We start from the raw sequence: 19,321 nt of genomic DNA, 5'->3' as shown, positions 1-19,321 counted from the left end.
AGGAGGAGATAAGAATCAAATGGGTCAGTTAATGTTACGCCCCACCCAGCACCCAGTCGAAGTAAATCGTCACGCAATCCCTTCTCAAAGTCAGGATATGAGTCGATAAACGTGCATATTTTCCTCGAAAGTATGTCACGATTCCAAAGCTATACAATATTACAGATAGCAAGTTAATTATCTCACATCTTGGAATATGGGTGTAATGTACTTCTTGTTGACGAAATACATGCTAATTTAGGGTTTTTGAGCTAGCGCCCAACTGACTCCATTTCATTCCTCTACTTGTCCCAAAATCACAGAGTGCACTACGCGGCTCATTGAAGTAGCATGGGCATCGTACACAATGACCGATAATACGCCGCCAATTGAGTTTTCCATCTCCTCGAAAGTGTCTCTGGTAAAAAGCAAACCGTAGTGGGCGGTCTCACGTGCCGGCTTTCTTTTGATTCGCTCGGCTTTCTCTTCCTCACTGAACCTATTGAAAGCATCAGGAAAGTCGGCCAATGCTGAAACCGTGGACAGTGCCATATCAACGCTTTAGCAACCAGTAAGTAAGAACATTTTGCACAAACTTGTTTTCTTATTGAAGAAAGTAGACTTCGTTTGCAGGACCAGCACATGCCAAAAAATACATATGAAGAGTAACATTTAACACCATCAAGGACACTTTGCACAGGTAATACAGACGTATATATTGTCCTTGAATTGATACATTATGTAACGTATTGCATGATTTCAAATTAACTCTATTGTTTTGCTCTGTGATGCCGACCGTGCACAAATGTATCGTAGTGGAAGATCAAGTTGGCAATGGTATTCATCACCTTTTGCGCGCATGCCGGGCACTCTTTCGCGCGGAGAGGGTGACGCAACAGTTCAGTTGCACGATAGTCTTCTCCAAGGCTGCTGTTGTAGTCTGTTGCTACTGCCAGCAACTAGAAGAAAACGTTGCACTGACCGACTAAGTAAATTCGGTGTAATTTTTAACAATAGAATATATATTTAAAAGTTTTGTCTCGTTAAATATTGTTTTGCACTGCATCAGTCGATTAATCATGTACGGTAGACTGTTTCTATCGCATGCTTGAGCTGATCACTGTCGTGTAATCAAACTTGTCTGTACGTGAGTAAAATAACTACTAACAGTATATCTTTTATGAAGGCAAATTTATTGCTAGCTTCACATTACAAGCCACATGAGAGAGCGATGCTTTCCTCATGAACGCCTACGATCCCCAAGATTCATTAGCATATGACCAATCAGGATGCAATATGCAAATAACACCACATCTCCCTTTTCAGAGGATAAATGGTACACTGCCTTTGTCTCAAAAAACCTCAAGGTATTATTCTGTCTTTTATGTCGGTAGGTCTGTTCCTGTCTAGTTCTTCTGGAACATTTCAACATAGTCATGATTGCAAAATATTTTCTGTAAACTTTAACCCAAAATGCATCTCTCATTTATTTTAACACAAATGTACCCCACAGATAAGTTAGAACTGTAACAACTTGACAGCTGTTGTTTTGTCTTATTTTTTTTAACTTTGAGCTCAGTCTTTTGTTGTTGCTCTGATTTAAAAGTCCAGCCTTTGAGGTTTAACTATTGTACGCCCAGACCTTGTTCTGGATGTAGCAGGTACATCCAGGATTACCTTGGGTGTTGGTGTGTCGGAGTGGTGAAGACACTTGAATCTTCTCCTGCGTAGCGTTGTTGTTCTCAGGTCCATCCATAGGGATGAGGTGATATCTGTTCCTGTGGACAGAACCGTGGGGAACGTCCACTATGTAGGATTGTGGTATTGCATGTTCCCTCAGCACTGTTCCTATGATTTGAGTCCGTCATCAACACCTGTTTTCCAGGTGGGTGTCTGCTGAGGTTGCTGACTTTGTGACGCTTGTTGAAGCGTTGCTGATCCGCACTCCTTCTCTCCTTTTCCTGTGAGCTGACCACACCTGTGTTTGGGATTGATGGGTCTAGCAGCGATGGGAGTTTTGGCACTGTGGTACGAAGCTGTCATCCCATCAGCAGTTGCGCCGGGCTGAAGCTATTCTGGAGTGGGGTTGACCGATAGGCCAGCAAAGCAAGGTAAGGGTCAGCTGCTTTCTTGAGGAGGTTCTTCACCGTCTGAACGGCGCGTTCCACCCTATGTTGCTTTGCGGGAACTTTGGACTATTGGTGACATGGCAAAATTCATACTCTGCAGCGAAGTCGGAAAGGTGTCTTCCAGAGAACTGAAGCCCATTGTCCATAACCAGGATCTCAGGTACCCCATGGTGGGCGAAGATGAACTACGACGTCTGCAGACTTCGTTAGTGACAGGTTTGCAATTTCCACCTTGAGGAGTAGTCCACCACTAGCAGGTAGGTGGTGCATTTCAGAGTGAACAAGTCTGCTCCCAGTCTTTGCCAAGGTCTCTCAGGAAGTTATGATGGTATATGTGGTTTGTGCCCTCTGATCTGTGTCCTGCAGTTAAGCACAAGTTCGTTCGTCCTTCGCATCCGCTGAACTCCGACCATCCTTTCTGAAACATTGTCATGACTTTTGAGCACACACTGTTGGCTTTGAGGTGTTCTCTCAGATTGTCTATGTAGGAAACACTCACTGGAAGCTGTTCCATGATGGCATTTACATATGTATTTGTTCTCTCCATGAGCTCCATTTTTGCAGCAGAAGCTTTGGCTTTGACTGGCGCACGTGACAACGTGTCTGCATTCCACAGCCTATTTCCAGGGACATGAGCAATCATATGTCATAAGTCTCCTCCTGAAGCGTTGCATTTGTGGGGGAAGGTTGTCTCAATATTGGTTCCCCAGAAGGCTTTGGAGCGGTTTGTGGTCAGTTTCCAGCTGAAAGTGTTGACCAATGAGAAAGTCTCTGAATCTTTCACATGCCCATATCAGCCCCAGAGCTTCTTTTTCCACTTGAGCGTGTCTCTGCTCGGTCGGTGTGAGAGACCTGGAAGCGTAAGCAACGGGTTTCCATTCCTTGATCTTCTTCAGCAGCAGCACTCCTCCTAGTCCGTAGGAAGATTCATCGGCTGACACCTTGGTCTCTTTGTTTGGGTCAAACAGGGCTAGCACGGGTGTTGATTTCAGCTCCTCCTTCAGCTCTTTGAAGGCTCTGACTTGGTCAGCCCCCCAGTACCAGTGGCTTTTCTTTGAGAGTAGGTCACTGAGAGGTTTGTCCTTTTCTGCTAACTGAAGGATGAACTTTCCCAGTTGGTTCACCATTCCTAGAAAATCTGTAGCTCGCTGACTTTGGATGGCTCTGCCATCTCCTCGACAGAATGTGTCTTTGTCGGATCGGGCTGTACTCCTTTGTCTGAGATACTGTGGCCCAGGAACTTCACTTCCTCCTTTTGACAGGATACATTTCAAATCAAATTTGGTTTGTCACATGTGTCCCGAATACAACAGTGAAATGCTTACTTACAAGCCCTTAACCAACAATGCAGTTTTAAGAAAATCCCTAAAAAAGTTAGCATAACAGATATAATTAAAGAGCAGCAGTAAGTAACAATAGAAGGGCAATGTACAGGGGGTACCGGTGTTGAGGTAATTATGTACATGTAGGTAGAGTTATTAAAGTGGCTATGCATAGATAATAACAGAGAGTAGCAGCAGTGAGGGGGGGGGCAGCAATGCAAATAGTCTGGGTAGCCATTTGATTAGCTGTTCAGGAGTCTTATTACTTGGGGGTAGAAGCTGTTTAGAAGCCTCTTGGACCTAGACCTGGCGCTCCGGTACCGCTTGCTGTGCGGTAGAATACCGAACGGTTCCGTATTTCACTGAAATAATAAACATTTTGTTTTCAAATGGATCGTTTCCGGATTCGACCATATTAATGACCAAAGGTTCGTATTTCTGTGTGTTATTATGTTATAATTAAGTCTATGATTTGATAGAGCAGTCTGACTGAGCAATGGTAGGCAGCAGCAGGCTCGTAAGCATTCATTCAAACAACACTTTTGTGCATTTTGCCAGCAGCTCTTCGCAAGCACAGCTCTGTTTATGACTTCAAGCCTATCAGCCTAATGGCTGGTGTAACCGATGTGAAATGGCTAGCTAGTTAGCTGGGTGTGTGCTAATAGCGTTTCAAATGTCACTCACTCTGAGACTTGGAGTAGTTATTCCCCTTGCTCCGCAAGGGCCATGGCTTTTGTGGAGCGATGGGTAACGCTGCTTTGAGTGTGGCTGTTGTCGATGTGTTCCTGGTTCGAGCCCAGGTAGGGGTGAGGAGAGGGACGGAAGCTATACTGTTACACTGGCAATACTATAGTGCCTATAAGAACATCCAATAGTCAAAGTGTCACGTTCTGACCACAGTTCTGTTATTTTATTCTTTGTTTTAGTATGGTCAGGGCGTGAGTTGGGGTGGGTAGTGTGTTTGTTTTTCTATGTTGGTTTTTGTGTTCGGCCTAGTATGGTTCTCAATCAGAGGCAGGTGTCGTTAGTTGTCTCTGATTGAGAATCATACTTAGGTAGCCTGGGTTTCACTTTTGGTGGGTGGGTGTTTGTTTCCATGTGAGTGTTTGGGTCACACGGTACTGTTTCGTTTTGTTCACATCGTTTATCGTTTTGTTCCAGTGTTCAGTTTGTTTATTAAAAAAGACATGAACACTTACCACGCTGCACCTTGGTCCTCCTCTCTATCCCCAGACGACATCGGTTACACAAAGGTATATGAAATACAAATGGTATAGAGAGAAATAGTCCTATAAATACTAGATTAACTACAACCTAAAACCTCTTACCTTGATTATTGAAGTCTCATGTTAAAGGGAACCACCAACTTTCACATGTTCTCATGAGCAATGAGCAAGGAACTCAAACGTTAGCTTTTTTACATGGCACATATTGCACTTTTCTCCAACACTTTGTTTTTGCATTATTTAAACCAAATCGAAAAAATTTCATTATTTATTTGAGGCTAAATAGATTTTTATTGATGTATTATATTAAGTTAAAATAAGTGTTCATTCGGTATTGTTGTTATTGTCATTATTACAAATACATTTTTTAAAAAATGGCCGATTTAATCGGTATTGGCTTTTTTGGTCCTCCAATAATCGGTATCGGCGTTGAAAAATCATAATCGGCCGACCTCTAGTTAGGATGCTCTCTATGGTGCAGCTGTATAATATCCTTTTGAGGATCTGAGGACCCATGCCAAATCTTCAGTCTCCTGAGGGGGGAAAATGTGTTGTCATGCTCTCTTCACAACTGTCTTGGTGTGCTTGAACCATGTTAGTTTGGTGATGTGGACGCCAAGGAACTTGAAGCTCTCAACCTGTGCCACTACAGCCCCGTCGATGAGAATGGGGGCATGCTTGGTCCTCCTTCTCCTGTAGTCCACAATCATCTCTTTTGTCTTGATTACATTGAGGGAGAGGTTGTTGTCCTGGCACCACACAGCCTGTTCTCTGACCTCCTCCCTATAGGCAGTCTCGTCGGTGATCAGACACTGTTGTGTCATCAGTAAACTTATTGATGGTGTTGGAGTCGTGCCTGGCCGTGCAGTCATGAGTGAACTGGGAGTACAGGAGGGGACTGAGCACGCACTCCTGAGGGGCCCCCGTGTTGAGGATCAGCGTGGCAGATGTGTTGTTACCTACCCTTACCACCTGGGGGCGGCTCGTCAGGAAGTCCAGGATCCAGTTGCAGACGGACGTGTTTAGTCCCAGGGTCCTTAGCTTAGTGATGAGCTTTGTGGGCACTATCGTGTTGAATTCTGAGCTGTAGTCAGTGAATAGCATTTTCACATAGGTGTTCCTTTTGTCCAGGTGGGAAAGGGCAGTGTGGAGTGCAATAGAGATTGCATCATCTGTGGATCTGTTGGGACAGCATGCAAATTGGAGTGGGTCTAGGGATTCTGGGATAATGGTGTGATAATGGTGGGATACAGATGTGAGTGCTACAGGTCGGTAGTCATTTAGGCAGGTTACCTTAGTGTTCTTGTGCACAGGGACTATGGTGGTCTGCTTGAAACATGTTGGTATAACAGACTCAGACAGGGAGAGGTTAAAAATGTCAGTGAAGACACTTGCCGGTTGGTCAGCGCATGCTCGGAGTACACATCCTGGTAATCTGTCTGGCCCTGTGGCCTTGTGAATGTTGACCTGTTTAAAGGTCTTATTCACATCGGCTACATGAGAGCGTGATCACACAGTCATCCGGAGCAGCTACCTGCCTCGAAGCGAGCATGGTAGGCTGGTAGGCTTGTGTCACCGGGCAACTCTCGGCCGTGCTTCCCTTTTGTAGTCCGTAATAGTTTGCAAGCCCTGCCACATCCGACGAGCATCGGAGCCGGTGTGGTACGATTTCGATCTTAGTCTTGTATTAACGCTTTGCTTGTTTGATGGTTCGTTGGAGGGCATAGCGGGATTTCTTTTACGCTTCCGGCTTTGAGTCCCGCTCCTTGAAAGCGACAGCTCTCCCCTTTAGCTCACTGCAAATGTTGCCTGTAATCCATGGCTTCTGGTTGGCGTATGTGCAAACAGTCACTGTGTGGACGACGTCCTCGGTGCCCTTATTGTTAAAGCCAGTGACTGATGTTTTGTACTCCTCAATTCCATCGGAAGAATCCCGGAACATATTCCAGTCTGTGCTAGCAAAACAGTCCTGTAGCTTAGCATCTGCTTCATCTGACCACTTTTTTTTATAGACCGAGTCACTGGTGCTTCCAGCTTTAAATTTAGCTTGTAAGCTGGAATCAGGAGGATAGAGTTATTGTCAAATTTGCCAAATGGAATGCAAGGCAGAGCTTTGTACGCATCTCTGTGTGAGGATTTAAAGTGGTCTTTTTCCCTCTGGTTGCACATTTAACGTGCTGATAGAAATTATGTAAAACTGATTTAATTTAATTTGTCCATGATTTCATCTGATTTCATTTGTCCATGTTCAAAGTTAAGCCGGCTTGTTCCATCTTCTGCAATGCTAAAAGGCAGACCGTTGAAGTAGTAATGTCCAGAAGGTGTGATGAAGGTTGTTAGCTTAACTGACTCCTTGGCTAGCGGAATCTGCCAGAAGCTCATGTCCGCGTTGAGCTTGCTGAAGATCTTCGCCCCGGCTAATGAGCCACGGGTCTGTTCGACAGTGGGAAGTATGACAACCACCATGCCGGCTCACCAGTCCGTGGGCTCCTCCACTCTGGTAGCAGCCTTGAACCCTTGCTTGCCCACTAGCTCTTTCTTGACTTTTGGCAGCAATGTCAGAGGAATCTGTCATGCAGTGAATAGGGCTCTGAGCCAGGTTTCAGCTTGATGGTATATGGTTGTTGTACTGTGCCAAGACCGCTGCACAGCTTTGGATAGCTTTCTTTCAGTGTTTGTAAATTAATGCTGTCAGAGTCGAGCTACTAGCTCATGCTTTGTGATCGCTGGTCTGCCTAGTAAAGCTGTGTGTAGATCTCTGATGACATACACGTCCTCCAGTGTCTCCTTTTCTCCTTTTCATAGAACCACACTTGCGATGCCGATCACGTCCAGCGGCACTCTTCCTGGTCCTAGCAGAGGCAACAGTATCTATTTTAAATTTCACATTTCTGTTCATCACTTGAATGTCAATCATCCTGCTGCTATATTGTTCCTCGGAAAATGCTATCATCCTTTTCTATGAACTTTGTTTACGGCTCTTAGTTGGTAATGTCCTTTTTTCCCACAGGAGTGACGCACTACTTCATTAGCTGTACACTGTGCTCTTGGATGGGCAAGGATTTTGACACAGTTTTGACACTGACTGCTTTTTGTCATTAGCATTTTCATGGCTATCTTTCTCATGCTGGAATTTCTGTTTCCACTGGCTGCCTTTCTGCATAACTCTATCCACTGGGCACAATAAAGAATGGAAGAAATCTCTTATTTGTCCATACTGTTTTTGCTCGAGGTTGTTTAGGTTTAGACCCCTCAAAACGTCATCTGCTTCGTCACCCGTACAGTACATACAGTAGAGTGTTTACCTGGTTTTTCTCGGTAGATGTGTGAAGATTACTCGCCTGACGAAAGCGCTTGAACCTCCTAAGCAATTTGGTCCATTCTTGAGGTTTAGAAAAATCTAACGTCTCCGGCGGTTATATGCTAAATGTAAGGCTTGGGCCTGTATGCGCGAGTATCTGGACCCTCCCGCTGCACTTTGCATGGGTGGCTGGCCTCTTCCCACTACTGCCGGTGGCTACTGTGCTTCTCCTGCGACGTCTTCCATGCCTAATAGCCTCGATTTTCTTCCCAAAACTTTTCAACCAGGTACTGTAAGCTAAACTCTGTTAGTAAATACACTCGTTCTAGTCCACTTCTGACACCATGTTGTGTAATCAAACTTGTCTGTAAGTGAGTAAAATAACTACTAATGGTATATCTTTATGAAGGCACATTTATTGCTAACTTCACATTACAAGCCACATGAGAGAGAGTGATGCATTCCTCGTGAACCCCTACATTCCCCAGGTCCTCATTAGCATATGGCCAATCAGGATGCAATATGCAAATAGCACCCCAATCACTTTATCTTACTTTTCAACTCATTTGACCAAATTTTCAGTCTGGTTTCAGACTAGACGTAACAAAGTAAATTAAAATCCTGGACACTCAAATTAGTATGGAATGTTACATTTGGTATGGTTACATAAGACAAAAATACAAAAGGAGGGTGATTTGTCAGAATGGGTGGGCATATAACGTAAATGTCTAGCAACCCAACATTTCAACTACTTAGTACTTTTTCGCAAATTTGTAGCTACATATCATGTTAGTTAACCCTTCTCCTAACCAATGTTCCCTCCCCCCAAAAAATTGCTTAGTAGATTTCAGGTCTGCTGAGCGCAAAACTTGAACGTTGTGAAAGTTCTGTGCAACATCCGGTGCGCGTTTACTGTGAACATTGAGTCAACTAGACTACTGTGGCTATTTGATCATAAGGCAGGCCTACCAGAGTGGCCTATCATCAATGGAGAAAATGCATCCCATAACATTTTAACATGGACACAGCTGTTCTATCGTTCAGCCTACAGTAGCAACCAATGTGTGGTTTCATGTTTTGAGAAGAAAAAAAACATGCAGGGCTTGACATTGACCTGTTTAACCACTTGTCCTTCAGGCAAAATAAAATGTATCATTATTGCCTTACCATTATTACAGAGAATCAGACAAATTATGCTACCCAGTTTATTCAAGCCCGTCTCAAAATACAACCCTTCCCCTTTAAGACAAAAATAGCTCTTCACCTGACTTGATTTTCAAAGATGTCTAGAAATGCACACATTTTGTGCACTTGTAGGAAGCAATCACTCCTCCATTGCTGACTACAAATTATAACTGGGCAAAAAACTCACTAACTGGGAAAGGATATGTACAAATGTGCACACATACAGTTGAAGTCGGAAGTTTACATACTTAGGTTAGAGTCAATAAACCCGTTTTTCAACCACTCCACAAATTTCTTGTTAACAAGCTATAGTTTTGACAAGTCGGTTAGGACATCTACTTTGTGCATGACACAAGTCATTTTTCCAACAATTGTTTACAGATAGATTATTTCACTGTATCACAATTCCAGTGGGTCAGAAGTTTACATACACTAAGTTGACTGTGCCTTTAAACAGCTTGGAAAATGCCAGAAATTGATCTCATGGCTTTAGAAGCTTCTGATAGGCTAATTGACATCATTTGAGTCAATTGGAGATGTGGATGTATTTTAAGGCCTACCTTCACACTCAGTGCCTCTTTGCTTGACATCATGGAAAAATCGAAAGAAATCAGTCTCAGAAAAGACCTCAGGAAAAAAATGTGGACCTCCACAAGTCTGGTTAATCCTTGGGAGCAATTTCCAAACACCCGAAGGTACCACGTTCATCTGTACAAACAATAGTACGCAAGTATAAACACCATGGGACCACGCAACCGTCATACTGCTCAGGAAGGAGACGCATTCTGTCTCCTAGAGATGAACGTACTCTGGTGCGAAAAGTGCAAATCAATCCCAGAACAACAGCAAAGGACCTTGTGAAGATGCTGGAGGAAACGGTACAGAAGTATCTATATCCACAGTAAAACGAGTCTTATATTGACATAACCTGAAAGGCCGCTCAGCAAGGAAGAAGCCACTGCTCCAAAGCAGCCATAAAAAAGCCAGACTACGGTTTTCAACTGAACATGAGGACAAAGATCGTACTTTTTGGAGAAATGTACTCTGGTCTGATGAAACAAAAATTGAACTGTTTGGCCATAATGACCATAGTTATGTTTGGAGGAAAAGGGGGGAGGCTTGCAAGCCGAAGAACACCGTCCCAACCGTGAAGCACTTCACAAAATAGATGGCATCATGAGGCAGGGAAATGATGTGGATATATTGAGAAGCAACTTCTCAAGACATCAGTTAAAGCTTGATCGCAAATGGGTCTTCCAAATGGACAAGGACTCCAAGCATGCTTCCAAAGTCGTGGCAAAATGGCTTAAGAACAACAAAGTCAAGCTATTGGAGTGGCCATCACAAAGCCCTGACCTCAATCCTATAGAACATTTGTGGGCAGAACAGAAAAAGCGTGTGCAAGCAAGGATGCCTTACAAACCTGATTCAGTTACACCAGCTCTGTCAGGAGGAATGGGCCAAAATTCACCCAACTTATTGTGGGAAGCTTGTGGAAGGCTACCTGAAATATTTGACCGAAGTTAAACAATTGAAAGACAATGTTACCAAATACTAATTGAGTGTATATAAACTTCAGACCCACTGGGAATGTGATGAAATAAATAAAAGCTGAAATAAATATTATTCTGACATTTCACATTCCTAAAATAAACTGGTTATCCTAACTGACCTAAGACAGGGAATTCTTTACAAGGATTAAATGTCAGGAATGGTGAAAAACAGAGTTTTTAAATGTATTTGGCTAAACTTCCGACTTCAACTGTAGCTACATGTAGCTTTCGCCTTGATCTCAAAACAAGCGCATCTACTCACGACCCCTGTAAAAACTGTCCAGTTCGAAGTGAATTTCACAGATCCATATCTATGGCAATGGTCTATTTGCATACATGTCTACTGCACATCTGATTGGTAATGGCACACCGGTCTGTGTAGAGTACATGCCTGAGTCGTGCCTGTCATTGCAATAGACATCTACTCCGATGTGTCTGCCTGCAACAAAGTCTATCGTATAGTTAGTTTTCCATACTAAGTCTTGTTTTGTTTCGGTATGTTACATTGAAAGTGGCTTATATTGTGTTGATTCGATCACAATTCCCACAGTACAGTGAAACGTTGATAGTGTTAATAACTAAGGGGAGAAATTCTAGAAAGTTGAGTGAAGTTCAGTCTTGTGCTTTCCTATCTACTATTAACACGTGTAATTACTTGTCCTCTGATGCACTCATCACTTTCAAATGCACTCGTCCTGTCCAAATAGAAATTACCGCTGTCAGTTAAACAATCAATTATGTTTTTGTCTCTCCTGGGTGCTTTTGCTTCAGCATAATGACAACTTTATCACAGACAAAGGAAATCTTCCGGAGAGCAGACGCTGTGTGCTTCGACGTGGACAGCACTGTTATCAGAGAAGAAGGCATTGATGAGCTAGCCAAATTCTGCGGGGTTGGAGATGCTGTCACAGAAATGTATGTTGTGTAGCAATTCATAATGATTTTAAGTGCGCTGAAATGCATGTTTCTTTCTTCTCTCCTTTCTTTATCTAGGCCCATCTACATTCCCCTGTACATTTCCCCGTGCCATAATTGTCTACGTGTTTCTTTCTAAATGTTAAATTTGCTATTATTATTATTATTATATTTGTTGAGTACATTGAGTTTTTCTCATTTCAGGACTCGCAAGGCCATGGGGGGGTCAGTGACTTTTAAAACCGCTCTGACAGAGCGCCTGTCCATCATCCGATGCTCGAGGGAACAAGTGAACAAACTGATAACTGACCACCCTCCTCAGTTGACGGCAGGTATTAAGTAAGTGGTTGTTGATTTCAATTTGTCAGTCTTTTTTTCCCACTCAACACTTGATTATTAGCAGAGGCTATGGTAATTTGATCATAATACTCACATAAAATGATTGAACTAGTAGTCTCTTCAAGCTGGGCGTCTAACCTCAAGTTACACAATCGCTTATGAAACCTGTACTAATTTCTGCATGTTGTAGAATAAATGTACACATTTCTGTACATTGTCCAGGGAGCTTGTTGATACTCTGCACCAGCGCAATGTGAAGGTGTTCCTGGTCTCTGGCGGTTTCCGCTGTATCGTGGAGCATGTCTCCACTCAACTCAACATTCCCCTCCATCACGTGTATGCCAACCGCCTCAAGTTCTACTTCAATGGTAAGATCAGAGCAGTATCAGAATCACCTCTCACACTGTGGAAGGGATGAAGTGTGGGTGATGACAGTATGATCATTCATGTTTTAATATTATTGGTTATTTTGGTTTGATGGCTGGAAGCAAAAACGGGTGGCCATCTTGTTAATCTGGTATCCCTGTACATTTGATATTGGCACTGACTCTGTATATAGCTTCCTCTCTTGTTTCTTAATTCTCATTTGCTTTATTATATATATTTTTTATTTGTATTAGTTATACTATTTTGATATTGATTACTGCACTGTTGGGTAGAGATTGCAAGTGAAGCATTTTACTGTACTTGTGACAATAAAACTCGAACTGGACTTCAGAGGGCTGGTTTCAATCAAGCAAGCGGTAGATTGGCCTCTACAGGGAGGAATTCTTTACTAATTTGTTGTTCTATTTCCCCCCTAGGTGAGTTTGCTGGCTTTGACGAGACCCAGCCCACATCTGAGAGTAATGGGAAGGGGAAGGTGATCAGCATGCTCAAGGAGAAGCACGGCTTCAAGAATGTGGTGATGATCGGTGATGGAGCCACAGACCTGGAGGCCTGTCCCCCTGCAGTAAGTGTTGTCTTGTCAATACATTAAAAGACAGGTGGCAAGCTAGTATTTATAGCTGTTATTTATGTCATCTCCGGTTTTCTGTCATGGAATACTTTATTGTCCATTTTGTGGAGGAAATTTGTATTTTGTCTCTGTTCCCAACACCCCTAGACACCACAGAAACACGCACACAACACATTTTAGGTGGAACACAGAGTCAACAGCAGTGCAGTGCCTCTGGAGGAGTTAAGGGGTTTTAAGCACCTTTTTTAAAGATGCAGTTGCAGGGGTGTATTCACTAGGAACCAAACAGAAGCAACTGGATTGAACCAGAGAGGAATTTACCTGAATTTGTCGAATAGAAACTCGTTTCCATTGCAAAACATTTGCTACGGTCTGCGACTAATGAATACATCCCAATACTAGATTGTCAGGTGTTAAAGTCAGCTATAATGTAAAGTAACACTGGAATAATGGACACTGGATGTCTTTTAATCTTTTAACCTCTACAGGATCGGTCCCCCCTGGCGGGGGTTGAGCAAACATAGGCTAATGTGATTCGCATGAGGTTGGAAGTAACAAAATAAAATCCCAGGACATAGACATATCTGATATGGGCAGAAAGCTTTGTTAATCTAACTACACGGTCCAAATTACAGTAGCTATTACAGTGAAAGAATACCATGCTATTGTTTGAGGAAAGTGCACAATTATGAACTTAAATGTATTAATAAACCAATTAGGCACATTTGGGCAGTCTTGATACAACATTTTGAACAGATATGCAATGGTTCATTGGATCAGTCTAAAACGTTGCACATACACTGCTGCCATCTAGTGGCCAAAATCTAAATGTAAATAATACATTATGGCCTTTCAAAGATGATGGTAAAAAGAAAAATGTGTGTTTTATTTCTATGTGTTATCTTTTACCAGATCTAATGTGTTATATTCTCCTACATTAATTTTACATTTCCACAAACTTCGAAGTGTTTCCTTTCAAATGGTATCAATAATATGCATATCCTTGCCTCAGGTCCTGAGCTATATCAGGTCCTGAGTTATATCATTTTAGGCGAAAATTGGGGGGGGGGAAAGGGTCGGATCCATTAATTAAACAATTATCCTCACCACATTGATTTGTTTTTCAGAATGCATTCATTGGATTTGGTGGAAACGTGGTTAGGCAGCAAGTAAAGGAGAGAAGTTTGTGGTACGTCACAAGTTTTAGAGAGCTGCTAAAAGAACTGGAGAAGATTTAACAACAAGGAAATACCATAACCTGAACCCTCTTACAACTATTGTTACTAATGCTAACATCAGTGTTTTATTTTCACCTAATGGTGTGCCCTTTATGGTTTTATCTAGTGCACAATATTTTTTTATTTCCAGTCAATAGATTTGTTTAATTAATAAATGTTTACACTACAAGTGTCTTCTTGGGTTTGACCCTTGTTGATTTTTATACTAGATAATACTAAAAAAAATTAAGTTAACTAAATGTTATCCTTTTTGTGGAGGGTTTTGAGCAGGGTTGGAGTCCATTCGATTTCATTTCAGTATGTTCGTTTAATTCCTGAATTCAATTAATTGAATTGGAATTGAACCCAACCCTGGATTTGTGTTTTTTTTAACTGCACTTTTGTGGATTTGTCCTTACGTCAAACTTTTGTGGGAAGGATAATAAAACTACTGCATTTTACAATATATGCCATTAAATGCCTTTATAGATGTAAATGTTTTGCAATTGACACTAATAATAGTAAAAGTGTAAAATGCAGTTCTGAGTATGTGTGGTCATTTACTTGTTTGTTTTCTTTGTGTCAACAGCACAACTGCCTCTGATAGTATCGTCCACTAAACAATGGCATAACTACACAGTGAACTCAAAGTATTGGGACAGGGACACATTTTTTGTTGCACTTTGGATTTGAAATTATACAATGACTAAAGTACAGACTGATCGCTTTAAATTGAAGGTATTTTCATCCATATCGAGTTAACCGTTTAGAAATTAAATAATTTTTTGTACATTGTCCCCCCATTTTTAGGGGACCAAAAGTATTGGGACAAATTCACTTGTGTATTAAAGTTGTCAAGAATGTAATATTTGGTCCCATATTCCTAGCACATTAAGTGTTTTCTAAACACTTGTACATTAATATGAATGCTACCATGATTACAGATAGTCCTGAATAAATTGTGAATAATGATGAGTGAGAAAGTTAGAGGCACAAATACATACGCCCAAGACATGCTAACCCAACGGTTCCCAAACTAGGGGTCGCCTGATATTAAAATCGGGTCGCAAGAGAATTTCCAAAACCCTGAGAAAAAATATATATACAGTATGTATATTATATTGTTTTTGTATCTCAAAATCATTGTAATATGGTTAACTTTAAAAATGAAAATTATTCAAATCTAAAAGATGAAATTCAAGCAGTGAGCACCCTTAGATCATGAGAATTCCCACGGGGAATGACTAGGCCCTCAATGCTATGAAACCACACACTATTCCAGAGACTTATTACCGGCCGCAATTGATATGGTGAAAACAATGTGTTGGGAGTCAGAGGCACAGAAACTCACATCAATACCTTTGTCAGATAACACTTAAACAAATCATTTATGCTATTGCTAGCAATCAATAGGAAACTCCGACTGAATGACTCAACTCCCTAGCTTATGCTCTCCAAATTGACATTAGCTGTGAGGGCCAAGATGCCCATGCATTGACTTTTGTTCGCTATACATGGCAGGGGATGCTATTCATGAGGACATTGTTCTGTCTCATTTTTCCAAAGCATGAAATGGCATATGGGATGTTCAGTTTGTTGCGTGGCTATATTGACGAAAAACAGATACCATATGGCTATTTGGGGCTCAGTCGATCACCGGACGGACGGTGGGCCTCTGCACTCTAGTTGTGTGTCTCCCTCTGCCAAATGGATGTATAGTATGATATACCGAGAGCAACTGGCAGCAAGAGAGCTGAGCACAACTCAGAGATATACTGCAGCAGGTAACTTCCATTGTAAACTACATCAAACCATGTCCAATGCGCGCATGCCTGTTTGCAAAACTGTGGAGATATGGGATCAGAGCATGACAATGCTCTATTTCACACTGAGGTTTGGTGGTTATCGAGGGGGAGTGTTAAAAATATTTTTGAGAGAGGAACTGTTGTCACTCACAATGGTTGTAAAAAATAAGACTTTCGGTTGACTTTCTGTGTAATGAAAAGAAAATAACAGAAAACAGCACGATTGCTGTAATCCCCACATTTTAAGATGACCACAAGCATCCCTGTTCCTAAGAACTCTAATGCAACAATTACTACCACCCTGTAGCACTCACTTCTGTAATCATGAAGTGCTTTGAGAGGCTGGTTATGGCACACATTAACTTTGCCACCCTAGACCCACTCCAATTTGCATACCGCCCCAACAGATCCATAAATGACTCGGATCTCAATTGCTCTCCACACTGCCCTCACCCACCTAGATAAGAGGAATACCTATGTGAGAATGCTCTTCATTGACTACAGCTCAGCGTTCAACACCATTATCCCCTCCAAGCTCTTCACCAAGCTTAGGACCCTGGGTATGAACACCTCCCTCTGCAACTGGATCCTGAACTTTCTGAAGGGCAAATCAAATCAAATTTATTTATATAGCCCTTCGTACATCAGCTGATATGTCAAAGTGCTGTATAGAAACCCAGCCTAAAACCCCAAACAGCAAGCAATGCAGGTGTAGAAGCACGGTGGCTAGGAAAAACTCCCTAGAAAGGCCAAAACCTAGGAAGAAACCTAGAGGAACCAGGCTATGTGGGGTGGCCAGTCCTCTTCTGGCTGTGCCGGGTGGAGATTATAACAGAACATGGCCAAGATGTTCAAATGTTCATAAATGACCAGCATGGTCGTATAATAATAAGGCAGACCAGTTGAAACTGGAGCAGCAGCACGGTCAGATGGACTGGGGACAGCAAGGAGTCATCATGTCAGGTAGTCCTGGGGCATGGTCCTAGGGCTCAGGTCCTCCGAGAGAGAGAAAAAAAGAGAATTAGAGAGAGCATATATGGGGTGGCCAGTCCTCTTCTGGCTGTGCCGGGTGGAGATTATAACAGAACATGGCCAAGATGTTCAAATGTTCATAAATGACCAGCATGTTCGAATAATAAGAAGGCAGAACAGTTGAAACTGGAGCAGCAGCACGGCCAGGTGGACTGGGGACAGCAAGGAGTCATCATGTCAGTTAATCCTGGGGCATGGTCCTAGGGCTCAGGTCCTCCGAGAGAGAGAAAGAAAGAGAGGAGAGAATTAGAGAACGCACACTTAGATTCACACAGGACACCGAATAGGACAGGAGAAGTACTCCAGATATAACAAACTGACCCTAGCCCCCCGACACATAAACTACTGCAGCATAAATACTGGAGGCTGAGACAGGAGGGGTCAGGAGACACTGTGGACCCATCCGAGGACACCCCCGGACAGGGCCAAACAGGAAGGATATAACCCCACCCACTTTGCCAAAGCACAGCCCCCACACCACTAGAGGGATATCTTAAGGGCAGACCCCAGGTGGTGAGGATAGGCAACATCACCTCCACCACGCTGACCCTTAACACAGGGGCCCCACAGGGGTGTGTGCTTAGTCCCCTCCTGTACTCCCTGTTCACCCACAACTATGTGGCCACGCACAACTGCAACACCATGATCAAGTTCGCTGTCGACACAACGGTGGTAGGCCTGATCACCGGTGACGATGAGTCAGCCTACAGGAAGGAGGTCAGTGACCGGACATTGTGGTGCCGGGGCAACAACCTCTCCCTCAACGTCAGCAAGACCAAGGAGCTGATCATGGACTACAGGAAATGGGGAGGGCAAGCACACCCAGCAGTGGAGCAGGTAGACAGCTTCAAGTTCCTGTGTCCAAATAACTAAGGACTTAAAATGGTCCAAACACACACGCACAGTCGTGAAGAAGGCGCGACAGTGCCTCTTCCATCTCAGGATGTTGAAAAAGTTTTGCATAAACATATCCTGTACATAGTATGTTTACTTAGTGTATTTTTTTTCTTTCTAGTAATACATTGTTATTGATTATTGCATTGCTGGGCTTTGAGTTTGCAAGAGAGGCATTTCACTGTACTTGTGCATGTGACATTAAAACTTAACTTGAATTCGGGAACTTTGACCTCGTATTTTTCCCAGTTGTCTTGAAAACACCATAAAACGCATGGTAGGCTACCTTTTGCCAGCTCATATCTGTGTGAAGCTGGATTCAGTGCTCTCTTCTGCATTAAAACTAAATAAAGATCCAGGTTGCAGAGATGTCGACCACCCCCCCTGACTTTGAGAAGCTCTGACGCGACATGCATCAAGCACACATCTCATTAGTGGTGGTGAGATAAGAGACATGTCAGACTAATATGCAATTGACTACCCCACATTAAAAATATGTGATGGTGAGTTGAAGACAATCATAAATACAGTTAGAATGTTCTTCAATTGACTGCCATAGCCCCAAATAAAAATGTAAACATTGGCTGTTAATTACATACTTTTTTTCACATGGGTGGAGTCACAAGAACCTTCAGATATCAAAATAGGGTCTTGGGTCAAAAAGGTATGGTATGCTAACCTCTCACCATTACAATCGGGGCGGCAGGTAGCCTAGTGGTTAGAGCGTTGGGCCAGTAACCGAAAGTTTGGTTGATCGAATCCCCGAGCTGACAAGGTAAAAATCTGTAGTTCTGAACAAGGCAGTTAACCCACTGTTCCTAGGCCGTCATTGTAAATTATAATTTATTCTTAACTGACTTACCTAGTTAAAAAGGTTAAATATGTTTTTGTTTTTTTTATAATAAGGGGGGGGGGGGGTATAATTTCATCAGGATTATCTGTATTCATGTTAACATCCACACTAATGTAGTAGTGTTTAGACACATTCTATTCTTATTTACAATAAAAGTGACTCCAAAATGACACAATACAGTATTTACCATTCAATTCTATTGGGCACAAAATAATCTGTAACACAACCAAAGCAAACAGCAAAACGAGTTTGTAGAGTCACACGCTTTATGTAATCATTGAATGCTAGGAATATGGGACCAAGTACTAAACTTTTGTCTACTTTAATACACTTAAGTGATTTTGTCCAAATACTTTTGGTCCCCTATAATGGGGAGGGACATTATAGAAAAAGTGCTGTAATTTCTATATGCTTCACTCGATATGGATGAAAATACCCTCAAATTAGTCTGCACTTTAATCTTATATATATAATTTCAAATCCAAAGTGCGGAAGTACAGAGCCAAAACAATCAAACTGTGTCACTATCCCAATACTTTTGGAGCTCACTGTAACTCACACACACTGTACTGGTTAGCACATAATCTGGCAACAAAGAGCAGCATTACCACAG

At 42.4% G+C, this 19,321-nt stretch overlaps 1 protein-coding gene across 2 annotated transcripts; it reads left to right on the top strand.

Annotated features, from left to right (window-relative positions):
• The first annotated feature begins 317 nt into the window (after nt 1-317).
• Nucleotides 318-14,494, top strand: LOC109905670 (phosphoserine phosphatase-like). 2 transcript variants are annotated; one of them, XM_020503189.2, is made up of 6 exons: nt 318-550; nt 11,467-11,610; nt 11,815-11,949; nt 12,172-12,317; nt 12,753-12,901; nt 14,035-14,494. In XM_020503189.2, exons 1-6 carry the CDS (start codon nt 507-509, stop codon nt 14,143-14,145), a joined length of 729 nt encoding a protein of 242 aa, XP_020358778.1. In that variant the 5' UTR covers nt 318-506; the 3' UTR covers nt 14,146-14,494. The 2 variants fall into 2 exon arrangements, with proteins under 2 accessions (XP_020358778.1, XP_020358779.1); XM_020503190.2 differs by having other exon boundaries at nt 499-679.
• The last annotated feature ends 4,827 nt before the right edge of the window (nt 14,495-19,321 follow it).

This window comes from Oncorhynchus kisutch, linkage group LG15 (assembly GCF_002021735.2).
Source record: "Oncorhynchus kisutch isolate 150728-3 linkage group LG15, Okis_V2, whole genome shotgun sequence".
Lineage (NCBI taxonomy): Eukaryota > Metazoa > Chordata > Actinopteri > Salmoniformes > Salmonidae > Oncorhynchus > Oncorhynchus kisutch.
Note: the sequence above shows the minus strand (reverse complement) of the source record. Positions and strands in the feature narration are given on the sequence as shown.

What these genes read in the sequence shown, in the direction of transcription:
- LOC109905670 (XM_020503189.2), top strand. Translation starts at nt 507, where the DNA reads ATGCTGAAACCGTGGACAGTGCCATATCAACGCTTTAGCAACCA. An exon ending in CCTCAAGTTCTACTTCAATG is followed by an intron (nt 12,318 to 12,752) that starts GTAAGATCAGAG and finishes TTTCCCCCCTAG; the next exon opens with GTGAGTTTGCTGGCTTTGAC. An exon ending in TGGAGGCCTGTCCCCCTGCA is followed by an intron (nt 12,902 to 14,034) that starts GTAAGTGTTGTC and finishes TTTGTTTTTCAG; the next exon opens with AATGCATTCATTGGATTTGG.